Source organism: Haemaphysalis longicornis, unplaced genomic scaffold, assembly GCF_048455015.1.
Source record: "Haemaphysalis longicornis isolate Haplotype H1 unplaced genomic scaffold, Haemaphysalis longicornis Haplotype H1 scaffold_10, whole genome shotgun sequence".
NCBI lineage: Eukaryota > Metazoa > Arthropoda > Arachnida > Ixodida > Ixodidae > Haemaphysalis > Haemaphysalis longicornis.
In genome coordinates, this window is record NW_027526204.1 from 100834919 (window position 1) to 100846715 (window position 11797).

Consider the following 11797-nt stretch of genomic DNA (forward strand, 5'->3'; position numbering starts at 1 on the left):
TATAATACAGCAAAAAAGTGTGGGCGTAGCTTAGTCAGGCCATAAAGAAAAAAAAGTTGGCGTAGCTCAGTCGCTGAGACCACAGGGTCTCGCTGCGTTACTCTATGCGGGTTATATTCCTGGCGGTACCAGTAATATGTTTTATTTAGCCTGGAACTTTAGTGCTGACACCGGCACAAAAATGTCCTTGGCTGGTTAAAGGTGTACTACTTCGTAGCAAAAAATATTTCTTGAGAGGATTGTTGCTCCCTAGCAAAGCTGGTTGTCAATGCATTACGGTTTTGACCTCCGTACACCCGAGTTTTAAACGTGCATGCAGCGTAGTTTTAGTGTACATTGCGTGAAATTGTATCGGTGTTCGCACACAACAAAAAGTTTAAGCCCGCATCTGCGCTGCAAGAACCCAAAAAACTCGCGACTTCTTCACGCTTTTCTAGAGTTGTAAGATGGTGAGCAATGCTCACGCACTTATGCACCTTCGCCGTCCAGGAACGTCGGTAAACAAACAATTCATCGAAGCACTTTATTCCAAATAACCGAGATAAAATAGTGGGACGCATCTATTAAAACATTTTTATTGTGTTATAACGAAAATCTAAACCACGTGCCTGCAATAGCAGAACGATTGGTACTTTGTTAAAGAGCAGAGCGTAAAATGCGCACTCGGCGGTACACCAAAGCAGAGATTACACAGTATCTTTGTCACGGCAGGATAAAAGTTTCACACAACTTCCACATAGAAGTGAACTAAAACACTTATGCAAAAATGGCGGCAACCGTTTTACGAAAGTGGAAAGGCCATATCGGTGACGCCTGTTTCTTTAAGAACTACGCGAACTTAGTGGCGGCAGGCCTACAGTTGTATGAAAAAGCACACTGGTGTACTTCTGAATGCAAGATCAGAATAGCGATTCACTATACGATACAAGAGTGTCATGCGCATGAATTTCACTGACCACAGCTTTTTTACTAGTGCTTTCCAGTTGTCGTTGCAGCGCTTAAAATACGTACATGCTGTTCAAACAAAAACGACTTTTCAGAATGTTTGGCGAAAAATATCTACAAGCAATTCTTTCTGTGATGGCGGGGCTTGACCAGGCCAATAAACGTGGCCATCGAACAGCCAATGCACGGCCTGTCCGCCATCAAAGCTCCAGCAGGACGTCGACCTTCTTGAATTGCTTCCCGATGCCAGTCTGGTTGCCGCAACCAAGTCAGTGTCCGCAGAATGGTATCGCTACTGACGTAGTGCAAGTGAAGAGTCTCCAATACTGGCAGTCGAGCAGTCATGTGGTTAAAAAACAATCGCACTTTATCGATCTCGGATGGCACCCTCACATCGAGGCTGAGGTGATTTAGGCGGCTGAGAGCGTCAAGGTTTTGCTGGTAGAACTCAAGTCCACGGTACAGCGAGTCGTCTCTCAGAACGAGAGACCGCAAATTGTCATTGCAGCTCAGCAGATGGCCGATGCTACGTGTCTCGACGATTGAATGCCAAGGCACGAAGGAAAGCCGGATCTCGGAAGGGCGGAGACTGGCGATGAAGTCGAGGGAATGCACTTTCAGAATCCCGCAAAGGGTAAAGCGTCTGAGTGTACTGCCCTGTTGAAGAATTGCGGCATCATCTTCACGCACTCGGAAAGGCTGGCTACAGGAGGCGCAGTGTGAGCTAACATCGTCACAGTTCATTCTGACGTCCAGCTCCTCGAGCTTTGATGACACTTTCGCCAAGTATAGGAAAGATCTCTTCCGGTTGATGCCGCATGGCGCGAGTGACAGCGCTCGAAGCCTCGCGGGGACCGCAGCAAGGATGTTGCAGCAGTCCATGCCAATGTTGAAGTGAAACGAGTTCAGGTTCAGCTCTGTGAGAACTGGAAAGGACCTGAGAAATATTGTAAGGGGTTTCCTGTACCAGGGGCAAGCGCAAGTAATGGTGTCCGAAGCGGCGTAAGGCAACAAGGTCAGTGTTAGCGCTTCAATGTGCGTCCAAGTCATTTCGGTCGCCACTTGCGACAATCTGCTTACAACACCGGCTTCGTTCCTTAGTGCAACGACAACTTGCTTCAAGCGAGGTGTTTCTACGCAATGTGACATGGTGTGAGTCTGCAAGCAACTGGCACCGGGAGTGGACTCTCTAAAGAATACCCTGTTGCCACACACGATGGTACTGGCTAAGCAGTTCGACGGCACCTGCGTCAACCGGACGAACGAAGTAAAAAACCGCTGCTGCCCCTGTACAGCATCCAGCTCGGTCGAGTAAATTAATGTAGGGTGCGAGGATATGGCGAACGTCGCAGCACGGAAAGACATGGCTGTGGCTTCAGTGAAGTCGTCGTGAAAGGCGTGGAGGTGCAACTTCTGAAGCACAATGCAACGCTTCAGTAGGAAGCTGAGGAGTGCGTGGTTGTCTGCGCCCTGACAGGCCACTTCCACGTACATGCTGCGCAACTGCGGTATCGCCCTCTCGTTGTACCAGGCCATGACGCGGCACGTGTCGTCGCTGAAGTTCTCCCCGAAGAAAGACCAGTCCATGCGGTCGAGGTGAGGCAGCTGTTCTATTAGGACTATCAGCAAGGTAGTGTACGGCAGAGGGCAGTTGACGCAGCGGAGCTCCGTGAGTGTGTTGCAGGTTCCGACCCAGGTGAGGATGAAGTCTGGTGCGGCCACTATGCAGTTGGACACGTCCAGAATCTTTACCTTGTGCAGCACGCGCTTCGTGAAGAACCGCTGTAACGTCATTTCGTCGGAACTTGGAGCGCACACTACGTTCGCCGCAAGGTGCTCGTCTCTGACGATGTTACGGAAGCGAGACGCAGTGGCTTCGATTGCAAGCAGCGCATTTGTATCCACGTAGGAAAGGATTCGGAGCCAGACATTGCTCGGAAGGCGGGCGTAGTCGTAGTTGCAAAGCGCTGCGGCCATTTTCAGCCGACTGTTTCCATGAACAGCCTGGGAAGTTCGTGGTCCGCTTCGTCCGACGCTTCCGAGCGCATGGACAGCGTTGAGGTCGTTTAGGGTGTAAACGGGAACGCCCAGGCCACAGTACTATCAGAGGGGCCTACCGTGAGCTGCATCACGCATCACGCATCACGCATGCGCTGTGTATGTCGACTCAGAATTTGCTTCCAGCGCGCGCATGGCGTCATCGGAGCGTCTGCACGCATTTTTCTATGTTGCTCGTCGTCTACTAATAGTGTCTCGCTTTGAACCTCGAATCCGCGATCCTTTTATGAACATAACTAATACCAATCACAAAAGTGCGTTTCTCCAGTAAATTGAATCGAGGTTGTAATTCGAAAGCTAACTTCAAGCTATCAATGTATTTCTGAGAAACACTGTGCGCATTTGCTCCTTCGGTTTCGGTGGGAACCAATAACTAAAAATAATGTGCTATCACACTGAGCGTCGTCTTTTTATCGAGTCTACTTGAAGCAAGCTTGCGAGTTGCGATGTGACGAGCGGATTGCATTGTATTAATGCTAATGAACGAGTAACCGCTGACTCAGGAACATTTTTTTTGCGGATTCCAGCTTCCAGTTATTTATACAGTGGCCGACTGCTCCTCGGTACACGCTAGATAAACTTAGCAGACGACGCCCAGACGCTCCGATGAAGCGATGCGCGCTTGAAGCATAGCCTCGCTTGACACGCACAATGTATGTGTGCTGCTTCACGCATCACATGGTAGGCTGCTCTGATAATACCGCCGACCACGCGTGGCTTAGGGTGTCCACCCTAAGGAAGATCTCCACTGTACTGACGGGGAGGCCAGATGCAAAATCAAGACGCGAGGGCAGTGAACGAGGGCAGGCCTTCAACGTCGTACATATAGGCACGATAAATTTTTACATTAATGCAAAGAATCTTAAACGAATACGTGCGGGACCAGTACCTTTGAGAGGAAAACAAAAACAGTTTTTAGTAACAGCGGAGTCGTTACTGGACGTAAGTTCGGGGTTCGTGCGCGCCAAACACTCCCTGCGAGGAACGCTATCGCGTAGGCGTCGCGCCGCTGTCGCAATACCCACTCTACAACGGAAAGGCTTCTGATAGCGGCCGCCACAACAGTCGAGAGCAGCTTGCGCATGCGCTCAGTATCGTAGGAGAGCCCTGCGAGCGGGAGCTCGCGTCGTCGCGCGCATGCGCTCAGTATCGTACAAGAGACCTCACGTGGAGCGGCTTCGCAGTTCTCGGCATGGCCCGGGCGCAGACAGTTGCAATTGCCGAGAAACAGGCCGGGGTCCGAAAGGCAGGACGTGCTATTGAAATTAACTATGCGTCCGTCACTGCTCACCTACAACAGCTTCGCGACTGCCTCTCTGGACGCACGGCCAAGATTCAAGCGGGAGAACACTCTCTGGACGAGCGGAAGATAGGAAGCGTGGGCACACCCCAGGGCTCGGTGATATCGCCGCCGCTATTCAACCTTGTTATGATCGGAGTCGCGAGGCGCTTAGATGTTCCAGTTTTGCGTATGAGTGTAAGGTTCCGTAGATTTTTTTTACATTTCACAAAGGCGGCAACACTTGAATATAGCACTCAATTCTCCCATAACATTGCCGGAAAAATTCCGATTGATTGGTTTAATTCAAGGAGCGCACTGCTCTCATTCATGCTCAATGGCCACTGTCGCTTGCTCGGGCGTCGCAAATACTTCAACAGGCAGAAAAAAGAATATTTTCGAGCTGGGAATATTGATTAATAAAGCGCTACTTTATGCCCCCTAACGCAGTTTAATTACGACATAAGAAAAAGGCGCACAAAGAATAAATGCAAGAGATATGACGATTTATCAAGAAATTAACTTGCTGTCACAAGGAGGCGGTCATGGGGAACTCTAGCAGTTTCGTCACATACAACAATGATACCATCGGAATTGTTCAGGCCAAAGGACCCAACAGTGCCGAATCTACGTCTCCACATTTGAAAAACAAGCATTTTTGGAAAGGTGTTTAAGAGCCGGACCGCATTTTGATGAAAAACAGTGTTTTAAGTATGCGGACAGTGTGAATTTTAAGGGGTAAGAATATTCAGTAGCGCAGTGGTGTTTCACCGTTGTCTCTTCAATACAGGAATGATCTTAATTCCGAGAAAGGCTTGTTCAATGCCCAACCATTGCGTTGAAAATATAGTTAAACTTGAGTATCCTTCTATATCCGAGCATGTGAATGCCCTTGTTTGAAGAAATATCCGTGGAGAGCACGCGCAACGTAGCATAAGCATCACCGTGAAAATTGTGGAAAAAATGGCAAACTACCACCGTCTCCATATTTCTGGATTGAGAGCTGTGCCCCCTGCCAGTGAGAATGAGCACCCCATTTCACTGCTGCTAGCGGTTGTTTTCCACGAGTTGTTTGAACTAGATTGATTGATTGTAAGGTTCAACGTGCCGACGCAACGCAGGCGACGAGGCGCGCCGTAGTGGAGGGCTCCAGATTAATTTTCACCACCTAGGCATCTTTAACCTGCGCCGAAATCTCTTACACATGGGCGTTTTTGCTTCTCACCTTCATCAGAAAAAACTCCCGCCTCCCCTCGCGGGAACCCCTTTGTAGATGCGACGCATAGGGGGTTCACGTTGCAGCGTTGGACAGCGGAGGAACGGCGCAGGAACGATGAAGCGGAGCGGCGCGGGCACCGCGTTTTATAGCGCGCAGAACGGTGACGGGACGCGCCGGCGCCAGTGCGTCTTCCGAGGCTATGACGCAACACAATCCAACACAATCTACTTTAATCCAATCCAAATCCAAGTCAATCCAAGCCAAGCCAAGCCAATCGAATCCAATCCAATGCCCCTCGCGAGAGAGTGTTCGCTATCGGGGAGGAGATGGGGTGAGCGGCGGAGAGCGCAGCTCGCGCGGCGAGGAGAATGGGGGAGGGCCGGACGCCGACAACCACGCCGACGACGCCGGATGTAGGGACAAGGCGAGTGAATGAGATGCAGTCGCATCTAAAAGTGGCCGTCGCGGCCGGGAATCGAACCCGCGACCTCGTGCGCAGCAGCACAACGCCTCAAGCGGTATTCACACGACGGAGCGTTTCAGCGGAGAAATCCGAGGGAGGTCGTGACGTCACCGTAGGCGCCCTTCCGCTCGGCCAGCTCCTTCGCACACACGGAGGATGCGTCTGTCGGACGGACATTAGTGTTTACAGTCGCCTATCTCTAAAGCAGAGCTGCCGTAGCACCGCCGATTCCGCGACGGCGGCAATTTGTGCGAAAGCCCCGACGTGCTGATCCTGTCAGCCTCACAAAAATTGGCCGTGGGCGCGATGCACGCGCTGCCGCGGGTAGAAAACGGCGCGTGACGCTCGAGGCAGTGGGTGGGGATACGCGCGCTGGGAGCAGCCGGCCGGTCCGCCTACGGGCCCGCATACGGATGTTAGGCATAACACTGCGGCGAATATTCGATTGCCGACCTCGCAAGCGGCGCAGACGGCGATTTTTATGGCAACTTTCAATCTCATCATTATCACCTTTCTGGTACACGCAGCTCTGTTTGCGCCTTGGGGAGCGATAACAAGCTATTGCTCGAGCTACCTGTGCCGGCTTGCACCACTTCGCGGTCGCGGCCGGCGCGCGCCCAGCGACCGTGCTGGTGGTATACGCGGCTCAACTAAGTGCGCCTGTCGTGTGCGTGGTGCATTTTCGTGTCCATTGTAATAAGAAGCAATAAACAAAAATGCCTGCAATCACTGTTGAACTTGAGCCGCGGCCAGCTGCCCTACAAGAAGACGAAATCCCGCCGCCTCCGCCGCCAAGCATAGGATCGTTTGAAGCACGCGAGCAGAAGCTCCGACCTCCGATGGGAGCGGTGCGCCAGAGAGAAACGATGACGTAGGCGTCACGTGATGCGCGTTCCTAGGAACCAGACGGCAGATTTTTCCGTCGTGTGAATACCCCTTTTGCCACTGAGCCACCGCCGCGGGTGAGTTGTTTGAAATAGATGAATAGGTTCAACCCCATAGTTCCGGACAGTTAATGCGGCCTAGTGTAAGGAATAACAACCTGAAAATGAACTGAAAACCGAAATGTGAGGCTAAATAGTGTTCACATTGGCGCCGATTTTTAAACTCGGCATTTAGGCAGAAACGCCACAATAGGCTTTGTAGGCACCATAAAAACACCGTAAAAGCACTGCCTACCTCGAATGCATGCTAATATATCGAAGTGGGGCGATAGCGGCACAACGAACAAAAAGGAATTTTCATAAAATCCGGTCTCTAGTCATAAGCTTCGGCAGGGCGAATGATTGCGTGCCTTGCGGTACGATGAGCACACTTTTGCAGTTGCCCACTGGGCCACTGCAGTGCAGCCGTCCGAACCAAACCCAGCTGGTTCAGACGTCTGGTTCGCACGGTGCCTGATAAATAGCGTCCAGGGCAGTATACGGCAGACCAGGATGCGCAGCAAGGACATTGCACCATTAAAGCTCAGTATGACGGTGAAGTTCTTCAGTTCTCCGGCCATCAGGCTTTCGTGAACGGCTGTGCGTCAAAGCCCAGAACCTGACGGCCTATGACACTGTCGGAGGAGGATTTAACAGAAAGCTCGGGCACGTCACATATCTGGAGACGGGCGTCAGTTGCAGCGTTGGCTTTGTGCCTCGCGCAGCAAGCGACGGCGTCAGTTGATATTTTTTATGCCTAAGGCCCGACATTCATGGTCAGTGCCGGATTAATAAAGCTGGTGCCCCGAGGATACCTGTGTCGTTGGGGCACTAATGACAGTGACAATGATAATAATGGTGATTACTGGCTCGATAGTGGTTTTCGAAGGTTGAAAGACATACATATTTCTTAATGTTTCGAGAAACTAGTTGTTTGTCTTGATTTCTGGTATAGTCTAGTTGGATGACCTGTTTATCAAAAAATACCTGAGTGGGGTTTTCCTCTTAGACGTCGAAGCCCTTGTTTTGGCGAACATGGCGAGCGGTGGAATGTGGAGGGCAACTTCCATATCCGGCTGCCTGAGCTTGCTTTGCCGCTAGGTTGTGCCCCGAAGATTTCGCCAAGGAAGTGGCCGGAGCGTTCTTTTCGTTCTATGAAGCGACTGCTGTCCCAAACCTCCTGCCTTGCCCAAGATTCCTCCCTGCACGTGTAGACAAGCTTCCATTGCCTTCTGACAATCACGATATTGGCACGGCTTTTACGATGGCAGAATTGCTTGCGGCAATAGATTTTGCTAAGCGAAAAACTGCGTCTGGTCCAGACGCTATTCGCAAGAAAGCCTATGAGAACTTAAGCAATAATGTGCTCGCTCAGCTGCAAGATTCAGTCAATGACGTATGGCTTTGTGGAATTATCCATGGCAGCCGCAACGTTCCTATACGAAAACCTGGCAAGCAAGCGATGGTACTAAAAAACCACCGGCTAATTGCACTTATGGCAACGGTTTGCAAGGTTATAGAGAAAATGCTAGCCATCCGCTTCTCGTTGTGGCCTGAACAGCTTTGGTATTACCACCCTGAGCAAATCGAATTTCATCCATCACTCGGCACGGAGGACGGGCTTAGTGTTTTAGCAGCATCACCATGGTCGTCAATCCGCAGCCATGGTGTACAGACCATCCTAGCAATTTAAATCTAAAAAAGCGTATGACAAGGGCAGTCACGCTGCTATAGTGGACTCAATTGATGTGCTCCACCTTCGCATGCGAGTGCGTCAGTTCACCCAGTCATTCCTTCAAGTCAGAACGTTTGCCATACGCCTTCACGGAGAAGCACTTCGGTCCTTTGTTCCTAGATGTGGTGGGCCGTACGGATCAGTATTGGCCCCAACCTTGTTTAATATGGCCTCAATACCACTGGCAATGCGCCTTCATGACTTTCCGGGTGTCAAATGTGTGCTTTACACCGATGACATCACCGTGTAAAGCACTCATCAGGACATTGAAACTCAAGCAAGTTCCCTACAATCAGCCCTAGATGTCACCACAACCTTTGCCTCTTAGGTGGGCCTTGAGCTTTCAACGAGTAAAACAACATACACATTCATTGGAAACCGCTGCGGCCACCGAAAGCTTTTTGCTGATCCCATCTGCGTTCAACTGGCTCGGCAACCACTGAAAAAAAGCCCAACAATCAAAGTAATGGGGTCATTCAAAGTCAGGAACGGTGACAGCTTGGCTTGCTGAGGCGAAACACGAAATGCTCACATGCTATAACTAGTACGCCGCATTGTTGCCAAATCTGCTGGACCAGCTCCCACGTGGCGCGACAAATAGTGGGAGCAATTTTACAACCGCGCATGGTGCACTCTGCTCAGTTCCAGAATTTGACGGTAACACAGCGGGATCCAATGGAAGCAATGGACAGAGAGGCTATCAGAGCAATTACTGCGCTCCCAGGCGTAGCTTCATAGTTGCCCTCCAGGAACAAGCTCAACTAAACACGGTCGATGGACTGGTTCATCAACGTCGCGAAGCTCGGAAACTTACGGCTGCGCTGTGTGATTCTGCGCGAGCATTAACAGCTTCCCAGTCTCTCATACGGTACCAGCCCTACAGCAGCGAGTACGTCCCCCGTTGCAGTTCGTGCAATTGAGTCGCAACAAGCCAACTGACCTTTGTTGCCCGGTTCCAACAAGTCGGCGTCTGCCCTTCAACAACCCATCGCCGACATGGATAGCTACGTTCCACCCATATCCACCATATTATATACGGACGCCAGTATTCAAGATGCTGTGATTGCCACTGCATGCTTTTCGTTGCTCTAGTCATACAGCCCTCAGCGAGACGTCCAGAGTTAAGGTCGTGGAACATCCGCCACAGTTCTGTGCGGAAGGTGTAGCCATTAGAGAGGCGGGGCTGGCTGCAACCGGAATAATTTTGCCGCCCGGGGCGTGCATCGTAGTTCACACCGATGCCTTCCAAGCAGTTCTTAGTACGGTTAGTTAGCCGTAGCCCTGTGCTGGCCCAGAATGTTCAACAACTTGCGGCACGAACCACTCTAAAGATTCTTATTGAATGGCTTCCATGTGACCTACTGACAGACCACAGCAAGGCAGACGTACCAGCTCGGCTAGCAGCCTCTGTTCCATCTCCTATGTCCCCGTTAGAGCTGGATGATTCCAGTCTCCTGATGACGAGAAAAGGAAACCTCCGGCGCCGCAAACGTGCTCTCATTCCACTGTGTGCCGCCACCCTCCCCGCGGGTTTTACCCGTGCCGAAGAGGTCGCACTTAGAAGTATTTTGGTGGGGTGACCTTAATTCCTGCTGTGACCCGCCAATGGCCTCACTTCCGCGGCTCTTTTGCAAACTCCGCTTGCCCAGTTTGCCACCTCAGCGACGCGATCGCCGACTTCCTTCACTTACGGTGGTCCTGCCTCGCCTTGCGTCCGAACAGATAGCGACACCTTGCGGCGACGGGCCTCCGCGTAGAGGACGCATCCGCATACGCCGCATGGATACATGGGCGCCATCGTCGATAATGACGAGATAGCTTTTCGCAATAAGTGTGGAATGTCGCTGGAGACCTTCCTAGAAGTACTGTGTATGCATATGAAGAGCACGTTTGTGCAGTACAAAAACTCTGTGTTCCTTCAAAAAAAGCGGAGTATTCATAGGGTCGAAAGTAGCCCATGGTTTAATCCCAATTTTTTTGAGTAGGGTGGACCGACGTGTGAAAACTGATTTAGAAAGAAGTGAGCTGAAAATCTTGAGATACGTAGACGATTATTTGGTCCGTGGCAGTAACATGGAACTGTAAGAGTTGAGAGCAAAGGTGTTAGATGCTTTTACTGTAAGAGGTGAAGGGTTGAGCTTCACGCATGAGGTGCCAACAGACAACTGTTTACAGTTTCTGGACGTTAGATTCAGGTTTCAAGACCTGCATGTTTGCTGAAGCTACTTGCCGCGCATGGAAAAATCCCTATTGCCATACGCGTCTGCCCATTCAAGAATAATAAAAAAATGGAATAGCGATGTGATGCTTCAAATCAACCCTCACCAAGACGTGCAAACACAAGATTGGAGAAGCGTTCAGAGAGCAGAAACAGCGCATTAAGAAGGCAGGGTACCCTACTTCGTTGTGCTAACGGCAAGGGAAAGACTACTGAAGAGAATAAAGTCGGAGGGCAAGGAGAAAGAAAAAAGGGCGGAAAAAAAGAAAGTAGCAGTTATTCCGTAAGTGCACGGCCTCTCCCACAAACTCAAAAAAGCCGCAGCTCAGTACGAAGTTAATGTCGTCTTTTCGGCAAAAAAAAAAAGTGGGACGTGTTTGCCCGGTGGTGAATAAGTTGTATGAAGAAGGGGTAAGTAGGAAAACAAAAAAAAGTGTTCTATGCGCCACAAAAAGAAGTTTGTAGAATGTTAAAAGAATGTTGTCTACAAAATTTCTTTCACGTGTGGGCAGCACAATATCGGGCAGACGGGCCGATGCGTTAACATCAGGCTGAGGGAGCATTTGCCCAGCCTAAAAGGACGCCCTTACACACATTTGGCAATGCATTGTGCGAAATGTACTTCAGGAAAGTGCAAAGCGATGTGTGATAACACGACCATTTTGTTCGTTCACCCAAATCGGACTACCAGGGAGATTATGGAAGCATGGCACATGCGTAAAATAACGGAAGGGTGCATAAGCCATCCCTCTATCGCCTAGTCAGAAAAAGAGATTGACTTGCTAACCAGCATGAAGTAGGTTGTTCATCAAGAAAGCGTTCTTAGTGATTAGACAATGCATGTGCACCATTCTGACCATACGCAGTGTTCATAAGAAGGACGTTGAGGGTATAAATGTGATATGTTCTTAATAAAGTTCAGTTGTTAGTCTGTGCTTGTCTTCGTGTCAGCTTTTT

The 11797-nt window shown here is 50.4% G+C and overlaps 1 protein-coding gene across 1 annotated transcript; it reads right to left on the reverse strand.

Moving 5' to 3' along the window:
• Positions 1-332: 332 nt before the first annotated feature.
• Positions 333-3010, reverse strand: LOC144157870 (uncharacterized). The gene has a single exon (XM_077688591.1). The coding sequence runs from the start codon at positions 2920-2922 to the stop codon at positions 1060-1062; it is 1863 nt and encodes a 620-aa protein (XP_077544717.1). The 5' UTR covers positions 2923-3010; the 3' UTR covers positions 333-1059.
• Positions 3011-11797: the final 8787 nt, after the last annotated feature.